The 22710-nt window shown below is 45.9% G+C and overlaps 1 protein-coding gene across 4 annotated transcripts in view; it reads left to right on the top strand.

The window, feature by feature from the left end:
* The window catches only part of myocd (myocardin), a 131819-nt gene that overhangs the window by 89150 nt on the left and 19959 nt on the right, over nucleotides 1–22710 (top strand). The window contains exons 1-5 of one of the 4 annotated variants that reach the window (XM_012952787.3): nucleotides 1904–2243; nucleotides 14403–14468; nucleotides 17822–17877; nucleotides 20372–20438; nucleotides 21062–21223. In XM_012952787.3, coding sequence (XP_012808241.1) covers nucleotides 2189–2243; nucleotides 14403–14468; nucleotides 17822–17877; nucleotides 20372–20438; nucleotides 21062–21223 — 406 coding nt within the window. In that variant the 5' untranslated portion in view covers nucleotides 1904–2188. Of the gene's footprint in view, nucleotides 1–1903; nucleotides 2244–14402; nucleotides 14469–17821; nucleotides 17878–20371; nucleotides 20439–21061; nucleotides 21224–22710 lie in introns of those variants that run through there. The other 3 variants (XM_002935936.5, XM_004918411.4, XM_004918412.4) reach the window with 3 other exon arrangements.

Here is a 22710-nt window from a genome sequence, read left to right as displayed (position 1 = left end):
AACTATCACGGGGAGTTTTTTTCAGTTCGGCTTGCAGTGTAGAAGAGTGAAAACAAGATATTTGATTGGTTGCATGGGTGACCTTTCATGGGTTCTACAGGTTGGCATTGGGTTGGACTGGGCGGGGGGGGGGGCTGGGCAGGATTGGTGTGAGGATTGCTGTGAGAGGGTATTTACTGGGCTAGCAGGGTGGGGGGGGGTTCAGTTAGAGCCATTATTGGCAACACTCTCAGGAGATTCTTCTTCTTTAAAAAATGCAGTTTAATGATAAATGTAAACTTTTTATTAACTTATAAGAGACTATAATAAAAGCCCCCAGCCCATAAGTAGCCACCACTCTCTTAGCTATACAGTAGCCCTCCCAAGGTCCATAGGTAAGCACCAGCTCGATACGGTACCTCCAGTCATACGTAGCCCCCCAGCCATATGGTAGCTCCCATTTCCATTTAAGGTTATTGCTCCCCATGCCATATCAGTAGGCCCCTCGTCAAAAGGTACTCCTCCCAGTTCATTAAATCATGTAGCGCCACATTACGGTAGCTCCCCCTAGCCCATAAGTAGCCCCCACCATTAGTAGGGTCCCCTCATGTCTCATACGTTAAGCCCCCCAGCCATACTTGTATGCCCCACTTCGCATATTCAGTATTGGCCCCCCATGGCCATTCATTAGTAGAGCCCAGTCATACAGGTAGCCCCCTCAGCCATACATAGGCCTCCCCATGCCAGCAGGTATGTCGCTCAGCCATTATCGTGTAATGCCCCCCCTTAGTGCTTATTTATATCAGTACTCTCCAGCCATTACTGTATGCTCCCTCGGATTACAGTTGTACCTAGCCCTCAGTATGGCCCCTCCAGGCATACTGTTTACTCTCCCTCAGCCCATTACTTATGTATGCTTCTTCCCAGTGTTCATATAAGTAAGGCTCCAGTCTTCCTATTTAATAGCCCCCTCCACCGATACTGTTTAGTCCTCAGGGCATCAGTATGTCTCCAGATACAGAGCCCCTACATAGAGGTAGCTCCCAACCATACGTAGCTCCCCTCATTTTTCAGGCATAAGTAAGCCCCAGCCATATAGTAGCCCTCAGGCAATAGTAGCCTCCCTAGGCCTACTGTATGCTCCCTTATGTCTATTTTATATGTATCCTTTCTTATGTCTATATTTTTTAAGTAGTTTCTCTATGTATACTAGGTTTTCAGCCATACAGGGAGGCTGCCCCTTTAGGCTAATTGTTTATTTATTTTTGTCCCCTATGTATATTTATTATGTATATTACGTAAGCCCTGTATATATGTTTTCCCCAGGCTATATATGTTTTTTAGGCCTATCAGTAGTCTCCCGAGGCCATATCATACCGCCATTGTTCTCATGAATGTAGCCCCCTCAGGCATTAAATATGCTCCCAGGCCATACAATCGCCCTCAGGCTATTACAGTAAGCTCGTCCTAGGTCCATACAGTAGCCTCCCCTTGTATATATGTTTGCCATATTCATATCCTTTAGTGTTATATTATGTTAGTTTATGTATATTGTTCTTGTTATATATGTTGTATTATCGCTATATATATGTGTCTTTTTTTTTTCTTTTTTATGCATACAGTAAGCTCCAGGCCATACTAGCCCCCAGACTTCATACAGTAGCCCCCCAGGCCATACAGTAGGCCCCCCCAGGGCCATACAGTAGCCCCCCAGGCCATACAGTAGCCCCCCCAGGCCATACAGTAGCCCAGACTCAGTGCCCAGAGCAGGGAGAGACCCCAATGTCCCGCTGAAGCTCAGTCTCCCCCCCCTGTCTCTGTGCTGCGCAGTGATTGGCCGGTTGCTGTTTCGGCGATGATGAGGAGGATCAGATATCAAACTGATGTGTGTAGCCAGTGACATGAGCCGGGGAGAAGCTGTGGGTGCTGCTCGTAGTAAAGTCCGGGGGGGGGGGGAGGTTCCTGTGGGAAGTTCATTAGCCCCCAGCCCAGCTGGGAGAGCAGCATTTACTCACAGCCCTCGCTGGATTCACTCGTATGGGACCAAATTGCCCCAAAGCCTGGAGCTTCCACCCTGGGCTGCACCACTAACAGCCCCCCCCCCAGTGGATGTCAAATCTCCCCCCTCTGGCTCTTCCTCATGGTTTCACCCCGGGATTCACTGTGTGAGGTAAAGCATTAACCCCGACCCGCCGGATTGCGCCCCAACATGACTCTCCTGGGTTCCGAACACTCCATATTGATCCGGAACAAGTTCAGATCAGGTAGGTACCGACCCAACCCAGGACTGTGCTATTCGTTTCTCTCTTTCTCTCTCTCTATATATATATCATTATTCCACCTGAGACCAATGGAATCTCCCAAACCCCGGACCCGCGGGGGGGGGGGCGCACCCACCGCTCCTTTTATCATTTCCCAAATGGATCAGAAATTCTACAAACCCAATTTATGGGGCAGATTTTATTCTTTTCTAAACTAAACTTTCTTGTTTTTACATTTCTTAAATAAAATTTCCATTACAATATAAAATTAGAGAAAGTCCCCCCCCCCAATATTAAAGCCAATATTTGTCCAATAATTTCATATCATTTTTATTTATTTGTTTATATATTTACTCAGGAATCTTTACAATTATTGATTTTAGATATTTTTGTAATTTATTAATTTTTATATTTGACATTTTTTGATAATAGAAATTTATATTTTTCACACCCCCCCATTGTATCACAGAGCGGCGGCTTTATGTCACATTTTTATACAAATAGACACATTAATATACAGGTATGGGACCCATTATCCAGACCTGTCGGTTTCTGGATAAGGGATCTTTCTGTAATTTGGATCTCCATTCTATTTAAACAATAAATATTATTCTGCCCCCAATAAGGGGTAATTATATCTTAGTTGGGATCAAGTACAGGTACTGTTTTATTATTACAGAGAAAAGGGAATCATTTAACCATGAAATAAACCCAATAGGGCTGTTCTGCCCCCAATAAGGGGTAATTATATCTTAGTTGGGATCAAGTACAGGTACTGTTTTATTATTACAAAGAAAAGGGAATCATTTAACCATTAAATAAACCCAATAGGGCTGTTCTGCCCCAATAAGGGGTAATTATATCTTAGTTGGGATCAAGTACAGGTATTGTTTTATTATTACAGAGAAAAGGGAATCATTTAACCATGAAATAAACCCAATAGGGCTGTTCTGCCCCAATAAGGGGTAATTATATCTTAGTTGGGATCAAGTACAGGTACTGTTTTATTATTACAGAGAAAAGGGAATCATTTAACCATGAAATAAACCAATAGGGCTGTTCTGCCCCCAATAAGGGGTAATTATATCTTAGTTGGGATCAAGTACAGGTACTGTTTTATTATTACAGAGAAAGGGAATCATTTAACCATGAAATAAACCCAATAGGGCTGTTCTGCCCCCAATAAGGGGTAATTATATCTTAGTTGGGATCAAGTACAGGTACTGTTTTATTATTACAGAGAAAAAGGGAATCATTTAACCATTAAATAAACCCAATAGGGCTGTTCTGCCCCCAATAAGGGGTAATTATATCTTAGTTGGGATCAAGTACAGGTACTGTTTATTATTACAGAGAAAAGGGAATCATTTAACCATTAAATAAACCCAATAGGGCTGTTCTGCCCCAATAAGGGGTAATTATATCTTAGTTGGGATCAAGTACAGGTACTGTTTTATTATTACAGAGAAAAGGGAATCATTTAACCATTAAATAAACCCAATAGGGCTGTTCTGCCCCAATAAGGGGTAATTATATCTTAGTTGGGATCAAGTACAGGTACTGTTTTATTATTACAGAGAAAAGGGAATCATTTAACCATTAAATAAACCCAATAGGGCTGTTCTGCCCCCAATAAGGGGTAATTATACCTCAGTTGGGACCAAGTACAAAGTATTATTATTACGGAGAAGGGAAATATTTGTTTAAAATGTGAATTATTTGATTAGAATGGAGTCTGCCTTCCCGTAATGCGGATAAAGGATCCCACACCTGTATAATATAATATTTTATTTTTATTTATTTTTATAATATAATACAATCTCGATGGACCCCCGGAGGGGAGGCATTTGTGTACATAAGCCCCCCCTTAGCCAAAGCTGTTCCGCAGCAGCCGAGGTCGGTACGTTCCATGCCGCGGGAGGGACCGGAGATTCTATAGATCTGCATCTTTGTTGATTTTAATATCTGCCCAATTATTTTTTTAATTGTCTCTTAAATTTTCACCAAATTTTTTCTTACAAATTAAATCCTGAATCCCCCCCACCTGATACCTGAGTCCCACTAGATAATGAGCCCCTTTATATTATATATATATATGACTTTATCAATGCTTGCGCCTCCGCCAAAGGGTTATTTTTTTTCTTGTTTTTTGGCTCTTTGTAAACTTTTTAATGAGAATTTTCCTGGGGGGGGGGAAACATTTCCAACCACAATATCATTAAGAGATTTTTGGCGGGGGAAGTCGGGCAGCATCTGGCGCAGGTGGGTGGGGGCTCTGGGCAGGTACAGACCTATTGCTCTGCCTGCATTTGGCTGTTATTAAACCTCCCATTAAAAAAAAAAAAAACATTTTCTATTCATTTTTACAAAATTTTTAAAATTGAACTTTGTTTAAAAAAATTTCAAATTGAATTTAAAATCATGGTTTGAAATAAAACATGAATGGCTGATGTTTGGGGGGTTCTATTCTAACCCAGTTGTTGCCCCCGCAAAAATCAAATTCTTTGAAAAATGATTATTTTTTTTAAAAAATCCTGTTTTCCAAGGTGCATTCTGGGTAAATGTGTGGAATGTTCCATTCTTTGGGTTTTGATGTTGATTTCTATAACTTGCCTGAACCCCATAGAGGTCGTTAAAAAGGTGACCTTGGGAGTTTAACCCCTTAACGGCCTGGGTGACATTAATGCACGAGGAATGTTCTGACCGAACGATAATGGGTTAATAACGGACTATTTTTTTTATGTTAATGTGTCATTTTTACTAAACCATTAAGTGAATGTGAATGACCCCCGCATGTGGGTAGAGATAACAATCTGCGTTTATAAAATGTTCTAATATTTACGTTTTTGTGATTTCTTTTATTTCTGGGATCGATTTAACAATTTCTATAATGACTTTGTCGAATAATACAAGTTCTGGGTTCCTATTCGCTGTTCATCCGCGCGTTTGGAGCAGCGGAAGGGGTTAAGCCAAGTGACAAGCATTAGGGTGACAGTTGGATAAGGGAATGCTGGTTTCTGTCACTCACGTTACACGCCGCTTGTGTCATGTGAAGATTAATGATGTCATGAAACCAGGCTGTGGCGGCCGGAGCTGTCGGTTTAACCAGAGCTCACTGTGGCTCAACGCTGCCCTCTGTCTGAGCAGATTGGGAATGGCGCCCCCCTCACCTCCGCTTCTCTTCCCTTTAATAACCTTATTATTAACATTTATTTATAAAGCGCCAACATACCCCGCAGCGCTGTACAATAAGTGGGTTTCATACATTGGGCATACAGAGTAACATATAAAGCAATCAGTAACCGATACAGGAGGGGAAGAGAGCCCTGCCCAAAAGAGCTTACACTCTACAAGGAGTAACATATAAAGCAATCAGTAACCGATACAGGAGGGGAAGGGAGCCCTGCCCAAAAGAGCTTACACTCTACAAGGAGTAACATATAAAGCAATCAGTAACCAATACAGGAGGGGAAGAGAGCCCTGCCCAAAAGAGCTTACACTCTACAAGGAGTAACATATAAAGCAATCAGTAACCGATACAGGAGGGGAAGGGAGCCCTGCCCAAAAGAGCTTACACTCTACAAGGAGTAACATATAAAGCAATCAGTAACCGATACAGGAGGGGAAGGGAGCCCTGCCCAAAAGAGCTTACACTCTACAAGGAGTAACATATAAAGCAATCAGTAACCGATTCAGGAGGGGAAGAGGGCCCTGCCCAAAAGAGCTTACACTCTACAAGGAGTAACATATAAAGCAATCAGTAACCGATACAAGAGGTGAAGGGAGCCCTGCCCAAAAGAGCTTACACTCTACAAGGAGTAACATATAAAGCAATCAGTAACCGATACAAGAGGTGAAGGGAGCCCTGCCCAAAGAGCTTACAATCTAATAATAATGATAAATCATTTTACTGGAATAATTAGATTATGTTTCAGTTGCCATTGTGTCACCCCTGACACCCTCAGCAGCACCTATAGCCGTGTTCGTAAGAGCTTGCACTCTAATGTTTGGGTGCTCGCTATGTTTGAATATTGTAAAAGGTTTATTAAGCATAATATTTGTTATGAATCAGAATAAGTCGGCTTTGTGTATGCGAGGTGTCTGGCCAATCATTGGGCGCTGCCGTTCCGTTAGTATCCATACTGTAATGTATCTAGAAGTTTCCGTTGCATTCCGGGCGCCCAATATACTTACCCCACCCCGAATTTCCCATTGTCAATGAATCAGAATATCAGAGTCGCTTTGTTCTGTTATTGTTGGACACACTTCTGCCCAAATGAAGGCTTATTCTCACGTATCCGGAGTCCATTTGTCCAACGTATATTTGTATTCCCGGGGCACCTTGCGCTGAAACTTTCCCCCCCCCCCCTGTTTATTGTGGGGAGCCGCCCTCCTCGCAGTCACTAACAGGGATAATATTTGGTTTATATTGTATAACTGCCTATGGAGTCAGAAACCTCTAAATCTATTTATAAGCAAATTATCCTACGAGACAGTAAAGCACCAATAATAATAATAATAAGGGGATATTTGGCTTTTTATGTTATTGGTTTTATTTCCTCTTATCTACCTCGTATTCCGTATTCTACGTGCCGACCTCCCCTTTACTCCATAGCAACCTGCGCCCGTTGTGCAGCCGAACACCCAGCACCCTTGCGCCACGCACCCACTTTCATCACCCGCAGAGCGGCTCGGGGGGAAGTTGTTGAAATACATTTGAATGTTTGAGGAAATTGCTGTTCCTCGCAGAGACATGATATCTGGGGAGAGAGACGCCCACAGCTCCGCCGGCTGGTAAGCGGCTCGGGGGGTCGGTGTGTGGGAGTGTGGCCCTGCCGGGTTACTGTATTGCCGGCATATATGTCCCCTGCATCATAGATAGTGGGGTCCCACAGATTAATTTGGGCAAGATGGAGACAGTAGGACAAGATGGAGACAGTAGGGCAAGATGGAGACAGTAGGGCAAGATGGAGACAGTAGGGCGAGATGGAGACAGTAGGGCGAGATGGAGACAGTAGGGCAAGATGGAGACAGTAGGGCAAGATGGAGACAGTAGGGCAAGATGGAGACAGTAGGGCAAAATGGAGACAGTAGGGCAAGATGGAGACAGTAGGGCGAGATGGAGACAGTAGGCCAAGATGGAAACAGTAGGGCAAGATGGAGACAGTAGGGCGAGATGGAGACAGTAGGGCGAGATGGAGACAGTAGGGCAAGATGGAGACAGTAGGACAAGATGGAGACAGTAGGACGAGATGGAGACAGTAGGGCGAGATGGAGACAGCAGGGCGAGATGGAGACAGCAGGGCGAGATGGAGACAGCAGGGCGAGATGGAGACAGTAGGGCGAGATGGAGACAGCAGGGCGAGATGGAGACAGCAGGGCGAGATGGAGACAGCAGGGCGAGATGGAGACAGCAGGGCGAGATGGAGACAGCAGGGCGAGATGGAGACAGCAGGGCGAGATGGAGACAGTAGACAAAGATGGAGTGAATAGTTTAGATGGATAAAACAGAATCAGATAAAAACAAAGATGAAGACAGTAAAAGATGTTGGAGACATTAGAGGACGAGACAGATGGAGACAGTAGGATGGAGCAGCCCCTCACACCCAATGGCAGCCCTGTGTGTATATATATATATATATAACACCCTACATAAGAAATAAATCGAATGCTTTCTACATCGACTATTCCCAAAAATCCCTCCAACCTGTTGTTTAACTTGGCCTTTATTTTGCATCTCTATAAGAGAGCGCTGACGTAAGGCTTCAGGTTTCTGGTAAATACTCTCTAAACATTGGTGACGGCAGTTGCACGAATATCCCGACGGCAGCTCAGTAATGGTTTGTTATATACACACTGCTGCTCTCTGTATACACACACATGCATCTGAAGCAAAACAAGAAAATCCGCCAAAAGGCGCGGCTAACTTGGCCTTGAAATGCGCCCAGCGAGGTCCCAATCAGTTTTGGCCAGAGGCTGCTGGGAGTTGTACTTGTAGGAATACTATAGCTGCCGACTCCAGGGGAGGGGGGGGGGGACTCCTGGCCAGAGGCTGCTGGGAGTTGTACTTGTAGGAATACTATAGCTGCCGACTCCAGGGGTGGGGGGGGGGGACTCCTGGCCAGAGGCTGCTGGGAGTTGTACTTGTAGGAATACTATAGCTGTGACTCCAGGGGTGGGGGGGGGACTCCTGGCCAGAGGCTGCTGGGAGTTGTACTTGTAGGAATACTATAGCTGCCGACTCCAGGGGTGGGGGGGGACTCCTGGCCAGAGGCTGCTGGGAGTTGTACTTGTAGGAATACTATAGCTGTGACTCCAGGGGTGGGGGGGGGGACTCCTGGCCAGAGGCTGCTGGGAGTTGTACTTGTAGGAATACTATAGCTGCCGACTCCAGGGGTGGGGGGGGACTCCTGGCCAGAGGCTGCTGGGAGTTGTACTTGTAGGAATACTATAGCTGCCGACTCCAGGGGTGGGGGGGGGACTCCTGGCCAGAGGCTGCTGGGAGTTGTACTTGTAGGAATACTATAGCTGCCGACTCCAGGGGTGGGGGGACTCCTGGCCAGAGGCTGCTGGGAGTTGTACTTTTAGGAATACTATAGCTGTGAATCCAGGGGGGGATCTGAGAGATGGGGGGGCTTATTTCTCCCCTGCTGCTTCCTGCCCGGGAGCTGTCACTCGCAGGGTTCCTGTGCGCTCGCTTGTCACTCCGACCAGATGTTCCAACTTGTGGCCAAACGGCAAGCAAAGAGGAAGTGTCTGGGGGGGGGGGTCAGTCTCCATTTGAACGATGTGTGTGACCCCCCCCAGCAGCTGAGAGGGGCTGCCGTATGCACAGAGCAGCTGGGTCTCATCTGCACATGGGAGCAATGGCTGCCATACCGCTGGGGGGTGAAAGGGTTAACTAGAAACACAGGCATTTGGAGTCGGTGGGTTTTGACTCCCTGCAAACCCACCGACTCCCACCAACTCCCTGCAAACTCCCTGTACCCCTGGAACTATAGCGGGGTGACTGTTACCCCAATGTTTCTATATATCTGTAACCTTGTTATGGGCTAAGGGGGCCCAGCCTGAAGGCCAGTTAGGGGGGGATTTGGGGTGAGTGCTTATTTGTGCCCTGGGTACCCCTGGAACTATAGCAGGGTGACTGTTACCCCAATGTTTCTATATATCTGTAACCTTGTTATGGGCTAAGGGGGCCCAGCCTGAAGGCCAGTTAGGGGGGGATTTGGGGTGAGTGCTTATTTGTGCCCTGGGTACCCCTGGAACTATAGCAGGGTGACTGTTACCCCAATGTTTCTATATATCTGTAACCTTGTTATGGGCTAAGGGGGCCCAGCCTGAAGGCCAGTTAGGGGGGATTTGGGGTGAGTGCTTATTTGTGCCCTGGGTACCCCTGGAACTATAGCAGGGTGACTGTTACCCCAATGTTTCTATATATCTGTAACCTTGTTATGGGCTAAGGGGGCCCAGCCTGAAGGCCAGTTAGGGGGGGATTTGGGGTGAGTGCTTATTTGTGCCCTGGGTACCCCTGGAACTATAGCAGGGTGACTGTTACCCCAATGTTTCTATATATCTGTAACCTTGTTATGGGCTAAGGGGCCCAGCCTGAAGGCCAGTTAGGGGGGATTTGGGGTGAGTGCTTATTTGTGCCCTGGGTACCCCTGGAACTATAGCGGGGTGACTGTTACCCCAATGTTTCTATATATCTGTAACCTTGTTATGGGCTAAGGGGCCCAGCCTGAAGGCCAGTTAGGGGGGATTTGGGGTGAGTGCTTATTTGTGCCCTGGGTACCCCTGGAACTATAGCGGGTGACTGTTACTGTTTCTATATATCTGTAACCTTGTTATGGGCTAAGGGGGCCAGCCTGAAGGCCAGTTAGGGGGGGATTTGGGGTGAGTGCTTATTTGTGCCTGGGTACCCTGGAACTATAGCAGGGTGACTGTTACCCCAATGTTTCTATATATCTGTAACCTTGTTATGGGCTAAGGGGCCCAGCCTGAAGGCCAGTTAGGGGGGATTTGGGGTGAGTGCTTATTTGTGCCCTGGGTACCACTGGAACTATAGCGGGGTGACTGTTACCCCAATGTTTCTATATATCTGTAACCTTGTTATGGGCTAAGGGGGCCCAGCCTGAAGGCCAGTTAGGGGGGGATTTGGGGTGAGTGCTTATTTGTGCCCTGGGTACCCCTGGAACTATAGCGGGGTGACTGTTACCCCAATGTCTACATATCTGGCCGGTAGCTGTACCCAGCAATAATAAAATTGGGGGGAACGGGCATTTATGAGTAACAAACTGAATAGACAAAGCATTGATGATGAACTAAATCTTGAGTTTTTACATATTTATAAAAGCCGCAGGCCGGGTGGGCAGAATTTGGGAGGGATCTGCTGGCCATTATTCCTATGACTGTGCCTCCCCGGTGTATTTATATCCTGGCTACCAGATTACTGACATCAAAGCTAGAATTATCCCCCGGTCGCCCTGACAAACAGAAAAGAAAACACAGAAATAGTGTTTAGAGAATCGCATCCCTGGCCCAGAGATTAGGGTGATATATTGCTGTAAATAACCGTTATCTGCCCCAGAAAGAATCCAAACAAGGTGCCGAGTTACAAGATGGGGTCTCCTGCCTTGAAATTGTCATAATGACCGGCGAGAGAAAATCCTGGCAGCTTCTGACTGCTGCTAATCTGCGAGAGTGTTGCATATTTCCCGCATAGACAGACGTCTACTGTTGCTCAGTAAAATTCTCTGCATCTCTAGCCGGGACCCCCTCTTATAGGTCATATCCATACTGCGTCTCCCCAGGGCCCCGTTGGCCTTCCTGCAGCGCAGCTTGGCAGGTTCAGGCATAGGGGGAGCTGTTCTCTAGGCACCCAAGGGTGGGAGGAATCGTCAGAGGATTTACATTTGTGCATTATTAGTGGAGCTGCCTCTTGGGGTGGGTGCAAATAGGTGTGACTGCTTTGGGCCCTGAAGAACTTCATTTGTTGTTGGGATGACTGTAGTCTTGTATAGAAGGAAGTGTTAGGTGACATGGCAAGATAGTGACAGTAGTATAAGGCAGAGAGATTGGGCCAAGATGGTGTTATATGGCAGGGCAAAGACAGTAGAGCAAATCAAGGTAGTGGGGCAAGATGGTGGCAGTAGAGCAAATGGAGACAGTGGGGCAAGATGGTGGCAGAAGGATGAGATGGAAAAAGTAAAGTAAGATGGAGATAGTGGGGCAAGATGGTGGCAGTAGGATGAGATGGAGACCGTAGTGCAAGATAGGACAGTAGATCAAGATGGAGACAGTAGGGCAAGATGGAGACAGTAGATCAATATGGAGACAGTAGGGCAAGATGGAGACAGTAGGGCAAGATGGAGACAGTAGGGCAAGATGGAGACAGTAGGGCAAGATGGAGACAGTAGGGCAAGATGGAGACAGTAGGGCAAGATGGAGACAGTAGGACAAGATGGAGACAGTAGGGCAAGATGGAGACAGTAGGGCAAGATGGAGACAGTTGGGCAAGATGGAGACAGTAGGGCAAGATGGAGACAGTAGGATAAGATGGAGACAGTAGGGCAAGATGGAGACAGTAGGGCAAGATGAGGACAGTAGGGCAAGATGGAGACAGTAGGGCAAGATGGAGACAGTAGGGCAAGATGGAGACAGTAGGGCAAGATGGAGACAGTAGGGCAAGATGGAGACAGTAGGGCAAGATGGAGACAGTTGGGCAAGATGGAGACAGTAGGGCAAGATGGAGACAGTAGGGCATGATGGAGACAGTAGGGCATGATGGAGACAGTAGGGCAAGATGGAGACAGTAGGGCAAGATGGAGACAGTAGGGCAAGATGGAGACAGTTGGGCAAGATGGAGACAGTTGGGCAAGATGGAGACAGTTGGGCAAGATGGAGACAGTTGGGCAAGATGGAGACTGGTCACTTGCTAGCCCGACTTTATACAAATGAAGGTGTCACCAACACAACAGAAATAGGTGCAGAAATGAACACCGCAGGGTTTTCCTGGCAGGACTGTTGCATGAACACAGGAATAGCACAGATCTTTATGTTCAGGTAAGAACTAGGATCCCCCCTTTAACAGATTTTCCCTAGGGGGGGGTATTGAGGAGTGTCCCTTGGTGCTGTACTACTACCTTTAGCCAGCAGATGGCTCTATAGCTACCCATTTGTTACCCTCACTGTGCCAGTTCCTTGTTAGCTGCTCTTGTTTAAGCAAAGGGAAAAAAATAAAATATTTGCAGATGGACATAGATTTCTCAGGGCTTGTAGAGAAGTATGGTGTCTGATATGTGTTTGTCTGTTATAGCAGGAGGGTTAATAGTGTCCCTCACATGACTCCATATCAAACTTTTCTCTCCCTCTTGGATTTCTGGCAAGCCGCCATCTTGCTTTTGGCAGAAGGACAGTCTCAGCTCTGTTCTATCACTGACGGTCACAACCCCGTAGAATGGAAATGCATTGTTCCTGCCAGAAGTGAGCTGGTTACAGAACAGTGATGAGGAGTAAAGCGTGCCGGGCTAGCAGGGGGGTATTTCTAGGCTACCAGGTGGGTCTGTGGTGGCTTTGTTGGCTGACAAGAAATTGTAACATTGATTAGCGGCTGACTGGGGTGAAAAAACTTTAATTAGGGCAATGCTACAATGTATATTTTGTATTAGTTTAGAAGATACAGGGGGCCCTTAGCTTAGCCCCATGTTGGATAACACGGATATCAATATTACTGCTGCCGCCTTACCATACAGTTGCCCTTTTGCCATACTAATGGCTCCTTGCCCTACAGCCATCATCTTTTTCTTGCTGCTGCCATCTTGTTTCAGGTTTATCCTACCTACAACTGATGATCTTTGTTGCCACCTATGTTCATGGTCCAGTTAAGGAGTCAACAGAATAAAGTTCTTGGCCTGAAGACCCAGGTTCATAACCCCCTAGGGTTGCCACCTGTCTGATTTTACTTGGGGTGTCCTGTTCAGAATTCTGCCACCTGGATAAAATGCTGTAGGTGGGACTCCATACTCTGGCCAATCCCCAAACACTTACATCATTAGCCTGCCCCTTCAGTGGCATTGCCTGCCTCCCTATGGTATCGGTCTACTTCTTCTATGTCATTGCCTCGCCCCCGTGTTGGTGTTAACGTACTGAGAAGGGTGGCAACCCTACCACTAACTCAACAACAAATTTAGCACCAAACCCCTATTCGTTGGCTCCCTATGGGTGCAGATTTGCACTCAACGCTACTTCTCCCCCCATGAAACAAGCATTGCTTAGTTCATTTCTTCCATTACCGCCGTACACAAATCCCCAAGCTGACGTGCTTTCTCCTGCACCCTTAAACCAATTATTTACATAGTTTACAATTCCTTGTATACCCAAAACACTGCTCTTCCAGCTGTCGCCACTCTCTCCCCATGTGTTTCCAGTTAAAACCTTTTTTTATCTTCTTAGAAGACCTTTGCAAAAGGCAGCGTGTATCTAAAGCCACACAGTGACGGTCTCTTTCATAGGGCTGTACACGTTCCTTGAAGTCTTACACGCGTCTCTCCCAGCGACGCTCAAGTCTGTAATCTTCCAAAGGAAATAAATATTGCGGCCCGTTGCTTTGATGCTGCTCGGTACTTAAATAGGAACATTGGGCAACGCTCTCCTGTCATCGAAGAACCTTCTTCCTTATCTCTGTAGGCCTTTGTGGTTTCTTAGATATGTAGACTATGTTAGAAGCAGATGTTTCTCCCCGTTTGTGATGGCGGTTTCACCGAAACCTCGTTCGTTGCCGGATATTATCATGGGGCTGATGGTGTCGTCCTGCTACAATATTTTGGGCGCCATTTTATTTTTGCTATTTTTTCCTCAAATGTATTGAAGAAAAGAAGGAAAATGACAGCTCCAGTAGATCCCACACTTGTGTTGTTTCATTAAGAACATAACTTACCTGCTAGCTCTAACCTGTAATTACCGTTGGTTTTACCCAAATAACCGTGTGCTTGGTTTGCATGCAACTACATGAGACCATTAACACCAACTTTAACCGTCCAGTTACAGAAAAGATCTGTAACCGTGCATGTCATCTTGGAACGTTCAGTAGATCCTTCTCCTCTGGAGACGTGTCGGTAGGGCAGCCGAGGGAACGCTTGATAGCTGATATGTTTCTTCCAACAGTTTTACAGTTACGTCTTCAGCAGAGGAGAAGCCGTGAGCATCTGGTGGACCAAGGACTCATGCCTCGTAAGTATCTTTAGATGAACTATGTTGGGCGCTTATTGGAGTCCAAAAGACAAGGGGAACGTATACTTTAGAACAGTGCTGTCCAACTGGCGGCCCGCGGGCCGCATGCGGCCCGCGACCCCCCTCTGTGTGGCCCCCCACCTGTCTGGCTGCTTTGATAGTTTACTCTTGTGTAAGCTTTAAATGGTATCAGTACTGTGATTAACTGGCCCCCTGCATGGTTCTCACCATCAGGATTCAGGCTGTAATCAGGCTGTATTGTTTAAAATATGTAATCCCCCTGTGTTGTTCACGGACCTTTTAATCCTGCAATGTTTCACCCCCTGCCAGGTTCACACCTCAGGCCCAGGCCTGTATCCACCCACGATTGTTGCCCCTGTTCAGCACCCTCAGGGAGCAGTAGAAACCCCACAACTTAATCCCTGCACCACCTACAAAGAACATATACTGACATAGCATACTGAGGTGGTACTTCAATTAAAATTTTTTTTTAATATATAGTTATTGTGCAGACTGTAGGAGCCGTGCCAGCATTGTGTCACTGTAGGCTGCCTGTGTGCTATACACACAGGCATCATTCCACACACCACAGGCAGAGTATGGCACACACAGGCAGAGTATGGCACCATATATGGCCTATGGTCATGTGATAACATGGGTGTGGTTTCAAGTGGGTGTTGGGTTTCAAAAATGGGAGTGGTCAAAACTGGCTTCCATTATCGGCCCTCCACCACGTAGGTCGGAAAAATTGCGGCCCTCGGTACAACAGAAGTTGGACAGCACTGCTTTAGAAGAAGGACTATGAATCCTCCAGTAGGTCTCCTTGGTGATGTCAACACTGACATATATCCTGGAAGTTGAAGTTTAATTGTGGAATTTGGATCGCTCTTCTGGATCTATTCCCTCACCACAGGCTAGCCGCTAGAGCCGAGAGGCTTCCTGATGGGGACTCTAAGCATGGATGGTGGATTTCAGTGAAAAGGATGATTAAGATAAGGTTTGGGGTGATTGTTAATGTACAGTTTTTGACACTTTTTCTGACAGTTTTTGTCATGTGTGGCAAAGCTTCATATACCTGTATGGGCATTAAGGCTAAAGCTGCCTGAAAAATTGTTGGGCTTAAACCGTATAAAATAAGAAACACCCCCCCAAACTATTGTTGGCCCTTGCAAATTCCTATAGGGAAAATCTATTTCATTGCTAGTGAGAATATCCAGTATTCCTAGTCTCTTCCACTTCTACTTGTAATCCTTTGTTTGAGTCTTCAACACAGAATTGTCACACTAGAAAGTGTAATCCGAGCTCTAATTTCTTTTGTCATCTGTTGGTCAATCAGTAACTGGTCTCCAATAATAGTACTTGGCTTTTGTTTGTCTGAGCGGATGATTTGGGGACCTTATGTGGATTCCTTTCAGCATAGACAATATCACTGTCAATGTCTTATCAGGTCCATGGGATCTTGGGTAGGGAGTAGCCCTGGCCAAAACAGGGGCCTAAGGTATTATATACAGTCATTCTGTTGGACCTATAGGCTTTGTCTTTGGATGCTGGGAGTTCCACCATCCAGGGGCCTAAGGTATTATATACAGTCATTCTGTTGGACCTTTAGGCTTTGTCTTTGGATGCTGGGAGTTCCACCATCCAGGGGCCTAAGGTATTATATACAGTCATTCTGTTGGACCTATAGGCTTTGTCTTTGTATGCTGGGAGTTCCACCATCCAGGGGCCTAAGGTATTATATATAGTCATTCTGTTGGACCTATAGGCTTTGTCTTTGTATGCTGGGAGTTCCACCATCCAGGGGCCTAAGGTATTATATATAGTCATTCTGTTGGACCTATAGGCTTTGTCTTTGTATGCTGGGAGTTCCACCATCCAGGGGCCTAAGGTATTATATACAGTCATTCTGTTGGACCCGTAGGCTTTGTCTTTGGATGCTGGGAGTTTTATGTAGAACTGAAGGTCTTCAGCTTGAGCAAATGGTATTGCCGCCATCTTCTACTTCTACTACTACCCCCCTCTTGTCCCACTGTTTCCATCTTGTCCTACTACTGTTTTTGCTCTGCTCTTACCTGAAGCAAGATGATGGCTGATACGTGTGGGCGGAGCTTGGCCCTAACCTGTTCCGTGGACTTTGTGGCGGTTTGAGCAACTCGGAACCAGTTTTTTTGTTTACATAAACCAACCCCTTATTGTATTCCTATTTACACCTGTCTCTGACCAGCTCACACAACATTGCGTATATATTTGTAATAAGTCTGATACTTACTTTGGGGACTGGGTAAATACATACATGCAAGAAACATGTATATTCATGGAAAATATATGTCTTTTTTTGTTTCTACTGAGGGGAACTGGTGAGTAAGGGGCAAATTAGGGTGACTGACAAACAAATTAGGGTAAGTTGACTGAAAAGGGACCCAGCTGCTAATGCCGACCTTAGATCCTACCTGGAGCAACTCTACCAACCTTGTAACCACTTTGTAAAGTTTGATGTGCCTTACGTTGATAAACAAAGTCCAGAAGAAACTACTGCCCTGTGTCACTGAGGTCCTGGGTTTGATTCTGCCCTGGGCATGGATGTTCTTCATGTGTCTCCATAGGGTTTCCTTCCACTCTTCAAAAATATTTATGCAATGTGTAATATGAATGTGTTTGGGACCTTAGATTGTGAGTGAACTTGGGCAGGAACTGATGGGAAGGTTGGGCAATCTCTGCAAAGTCAATGTCAAACATGAATATTGTGTGTAATGCCTTTCTGTGTAAACTGTTGGGATGCACAGTGGAGCGTATAGAAGGGGGTGCAACATCTGAACTCACAAATACCAGCAAAATGAACTGCGCACTGAAAGGCTGGGGTGTATGTGGCCCAATGGGGCCCAACAACAAACCTAACATCCAGGTCCTGCTCCTAAGATCCATCATGGTGGAATGTGGTTTTATGGTGGGAATCGGCTGGTAGATAAAAGGAAGAACTTGGGGAATTGTCGCTGGGAGCCCAATGTGCCCAAAGTGCCAGATCTTGCAGTGGCTCCACACTACGGACTTTGCATAATGGGGAAAGCTTCTTGCCCCACGTTTGTTCCGTTGTGTTGGGAGCAGGAATGTTCCTCTCTGTATGTATACAGACTGCTGCGGTCATTACGTAAGCGATTGCCCAACTATGTCGATTGAAGAAAAACTCTCACCGTTATTTAAGTGTCTTTCAATTACAGCGAGGGGATGAGCTTTTTTGACAAGTGTTTTCTAGATACAGCCGACGGCGGATCCTGTTGTTTACTGCCAGTGTATAAATATAAATACCGTCTGTTTTGTATTAATCGGCCTCTTTATCTGCCTGTTTGTACCCCCAGCCCTGAAGAACCCCGCTGCATTCCAGGAGCAGAGGAAGAACGTGGACCGAGCCAAGGTAAGGGCTGAATTTCTCCGCTTTTTCTGTATAAATTACAAGGTCTGTATCCCGCCTTTCTCTCTCTTAAACACTCTGGTGGGGATTGTATTTCCCATCAGCAATGTACCTTCCAAAAATGATTTTAGGAAGACGTAAGGCTAAAAAAAACCAACTCTTTGGACACGTTGCTTGATAGAAAGGTAGAGCCGGGGCAAAGTGCAATGGGAGTCTTTCTAAGAGGGGGTGCAAGAAGGGGTATTGTGGGGCATTGTAGAGCAGCAGGGTAGAAGCTGTGTTTGTTGTAAGATGGTGCCCAATGCTGCAACTACACATTGTACAAATGAAAGAGGGATCGTTGTTGAACTAGACATATCAGAAAACACAGAAGCATAAAGGGACTGGGTAGAACAAGGGAACGCACAAGTATTATTTTCATCAGACCTTGTCAAGAACAGGGTAGTGTGTGGAAGGAGATGTCTGGCCAAACCCATATGATTCAAAATTGCCCCACCAAAGCCGGTCCAATATTGGGCCGGGTTAAATGCTCTGTAGTTGATCTGACCCAAGAGAGAGTTGGGTCAAAGCATGAAGAGACCTTTTGGGTGGAGAGAGCCAATGGGAGCTGGTTTGGGAATGGATTCGGGCGCAGAACCATATTGAGATTATGCTGTGAGAATTCAAACAGTAGTTTGTGTTCTGGATACTACAAGCTCTTCCATCTAGACCAGATGTTCTTGAGGTTCTATGTTCAAGCCTCACTTTGAGGTTCTGAATTTGCTCTGGTCCTCCCTTCTCTAATAATTGGGGTCCAGACATAAGAAAATATTCCTGTTTCAGTCATTTAGCCATTGTTCCATGAGTCCAAAATATACTGTAATTAGAGCCCATTGCATTTTGGTGACTATTGTTCCATGAATGCCTTGGGTTCAAAACAAACCACCACTTGGCTGCTAAGGTAAACATGAACCTAGCAACAAGAAAGCTGCTAAAACTCCAAACTGGAGCAGCTGCTGCACAAAAACCTACATAACTGAAAAATAATAAAAAGGGAAACCCAATTGCAATTTGTTTTAGAAGATCATTGTCTGTGTCATACTAAAAAAAAAGAATTTAAAGGTGTACTACCCCTTTAATGAAGGTACCTGTTGGAACCGGATCTGGTTTATAAATCAGGCAGTGAGGAAATGACAAGGCCAGACAATATCTAATCCCATTAAACAATAATGCTCTCGGCACAGACCGGCCGGCAGTGCACAAAGGGTAACGTCTGCCCGGGAAAATACTGGTTTGAGAAATCGCTCAGGAAAGAGCGGCGACTTATCCTTTACTTCTCATGTTATTACTCGAATGGATTTACAATCAGATGACAAAATATGAGATCATTTCTGAAACCTTAAACCCACAAGGCATAGCTTTAGGGGGGGAGGAAAGAAACGGAGCAAATGGCTTTTAATAAATAGACATTTACTTACATCTGGAAGGAATATTCGCTAAAATGTCAGCTCTTTGGGAAGCGGCATTTGTGGTTCTTCTGTGTAATTCCTTGTATTGCTGTTGTTACATAGGCCTTCTGTGACTGTTCTACGCAATCCATTGTGTTGCTGTTATTGCATAGGCCTTTTGTGACTGTTCTACGGAATCCATTCTGTTGCTGTTATTGCATAGGCCTTCTGTGACTGTTCTACAGAATCCATTGTGTTGCTGTTATTGCATAGGCCTTCTGTGGCTGTTCTACGGAATCCATTGTGTTGCTGTTATTGCATAGGCCTTCTGTGACTGTTCTACAGAATCCATTGTGTTGCTGTTATTGCATAGGCCTTCTGTGGCTGTTCTACGGAATCCATTGTGTTGCTGTTATTGCATAGGCCTTCTGTGACTGTTCTACGGAATCCATTGTGTTGCTGTTATTGCATAGGCCTTCTGTGGCTGTTCTACAGAATCCATTGTGTTGCTGTTATTGCATAGGCCTTCTGTGGCTGTTCTACAGAATCCATTGTGTTGCTGTTATTGCATAGGCCTTCTGTGGCTGTTCTACGGAATCCATTGTGTTGCTGTTATTGCATAGGCCTTCTGTGGGTGTTCTACAGAATCCATTGTGTTGCTGTTATTGCATAGGCCTTCTGTGGCTGTTCTACGGAATCCATTGTGTTGCTGTTATTGCATAGGCCTTCTGTGACTGTTCTACGGAATCCATTGTGTTGCTGTTATTGCATAGGCCTTCTGTGACTGTTCTACGGAATCCATTGTGTTGCTGTTATTGCATAGGCCTTCTGTGGCTGTTCTACGGAATCCATTGTGTTGCTGTTATTGCATAGGCCTTCTGTGGGTGTTCTACGGAATCCATTGTGTTGCTGTTATTGCATAGGCCTTCTGTGGCTGTTCTACAGAATCCATTGTGTTGCTGTTATTGAATAAACCTTACACATAAGCACCCCATCCCTATACTAATGCACTCCCTAATGTATGTTCCATTTCTGTGATACTATATTTCCCTTTTGTACTTATTGTGTAGGCTGAAGACTATCTAAAGCACAAGATTAGGAGTCGGCCTGAACTGCTCAACATGCAGATTTTACAAGGTAATTTCCCTCATCAGAACTCTTCCCGATAAATGAATTTGGGTGAGCAGCTCCAATAATAGTCAATAGTCAATATAAAATGCTTCCCAAAGGCCTGAATGTGGCGTGACTATATACACAGCAGACCCCATGGTTGCTATGGGGGCGGAGTGGGCAGAGGGGTCTGCTGTACCTTAGTCCCCCCCTCCATTTGGCATTTTTTTTCTCTGTGACTTTTTGCGCTAAAAATTAGGTTCAATTTTAAAAAACAAAAATCAATGGTTAGTAAATGGGCCCCTTAATGTTGCCTTTGGTTCTGATTGGTCTACTACAAGTTAGAAAATGCAAGCTAGGATCTGATTGGCTGCTAACTGCACCAGGGAAATATAGCCCCTATGTTAGACAATTAGCCCTAGAAGATGACAGAACCAACATAAACTCCTCCTGATTGAAAGAGTATAAACCTGGGCCTCATTCGGGTCTAAGTGTTTGAAGATGATATGGAAAGAACTTCTGATCCGTATCTTGGATCTTGCACTCACTTTGTATGTTCAGCATGTGGAGAACCTTCAGGATGAAGATCCCCAGTCTGCGGGGACCAACCTTGGACAGAAGGGTGGGATAACTGTTGCTTCTCTTTACAGATCCAGCCAATGAGAGCTCAGCTCAGGCGGCCCACATCAAATTAAAAAGGGCGCGCCTCGCAGATGACCTGAACGAAAGAATCGCTCTTAGACCGGGTCCACTGGAACTGGTGGAGAAGAACATTATTCCTATTGAATCAACTGTGAAAGAGGCCATTAAAGGTAGGGATTGTCCACTTCAGTCCGTCCTTCTCTGCCCCCTTGTCCTGCCCTGTCCGCTCCTTGGCTAGTCCCTGATGTTTTCCTCTTGGTTCTGAGCGTCTCCTTGCCTGAAGAATTTACTTAATCAACAACTCCCAGCATCCTCAGTGGGCCAGCTGAAGGATACTCTCTAGGGAGCATGCCCTGCCTCTGCTATAGATTGACTAGAAGTGTCTGCCCAATGAGCACCAAGATTGCTCCCATGTGACCCCAACTGCCTGGGGTTTGTAGCATCAGAGGTGCAACTTTCCCTTCGCGGTTCAATACCCAGACAGGGGAATTAAAACCATTTGCTGTTCTGCCGTTGATTCGCTCGGTGCCGGCTGCCCAGTGATCAAGATGTTTGGACTTATTTCTGCATTTTTTACATTAAAAAAACCCCGATCTGTCTGAGCTTCGCTATAAAGTTCTTACCGGCCCAAAGCAATAAACCGCGGCCCTTCTGGCAGCAGAATGTTTAGACAGTGCAGAGCGTCGTTAAAGCTATTTACGTAATCTCTCCCTAATGAAGAGCAACTTGCCAGGTCTCCAAACACCAGACTGGGCAGAGCCTGCGGTGAGCACTGGGTTGATGGGGTTGGCCCAGCTTGGCAGCATGGTGGCCACTGTCCCTCAGACTCCAATTGCTTGGAGAGAGAAAGTGGCTATGGTTAACCCTATAATATGATGAAGACCTTTACACTGCAATTGGTCCTTTTTTTTTAATGGTTTTACTTGATAACTGGACCACCCTCTAGAGCCTCCTGAACCATACATCTTAGGACCCCCCAATTCCTCTTGGCTGCCAAATGGCACCACTTCAGGTCCCCTTCTCTGTCAACTGCTGATACCACATATACATCCGGGGGCCACTTCGGCTTTAACTGTGTGATTGCCAAGGGCAGGACCTGAGTGGTGGCCACCAACTCTACAGCTTGGGAGGGCCCAGTTACTACTAAGGTTTCATTCTCCTGCCCCGGTAGCCCTCACTTGGTGGCTTGGCCTCTCCTGACTAGATTGGTCGTCCCATGGATGGCTTTCTAGACACAATGCTGAATTTCCACGTGAATAAAAAGCTCAGGGTTAGTTTGCCTTTAGCAACATTAGATAAGAGAAGGGCCAGTTGCTTTGGAACCAGGACCCATGTACAACCCATGTCATTAGTCCTCTCCTATAAACTGTTAATCAGTCAGTTATCAGGCACAGGCTGATAGAAGCCAGATGCGGGGGTGGGGAGGGGGGGTTATTTATCTGCCCCACTTGTGCTTGGTGATATCCAAGTGACAGTCTCTGGGGCACTTTAACTAATCAGTCCCGGCAGCGGGTCAAGAGGCGCTGTCACATTCTGACTATATCGGTACTGGGACAGATAACACCCCGTGCCCCGAACGTGTCGCAGACGGAAATAAGATCCCCCCCCCCACTCAGCCGGGACACTTCACTGGGCCACAGTCACATTGTGGTTTTTG

Source organism: Xenopus tropicalis, chromosome 10, assembly GCF_000004195.4.
Source record: "Xenopus tropicalis strain Nigerian chromosome 10, UCB_Xtro_10.0, whole genome shotgun sequence".
Classification (NCBI taxonomy): domain Eukaryota; kingdom Metazoa; phylum Chordata; class Amphibia; order Anura; family Pipidae; genus Xenopus; species Xenopus tropicalis.
The sequence above is the reverse complement of the archived record's forward strand: the minus strand, read 5'-3'. Positions and strand labels throughout refer to the sequence as shown.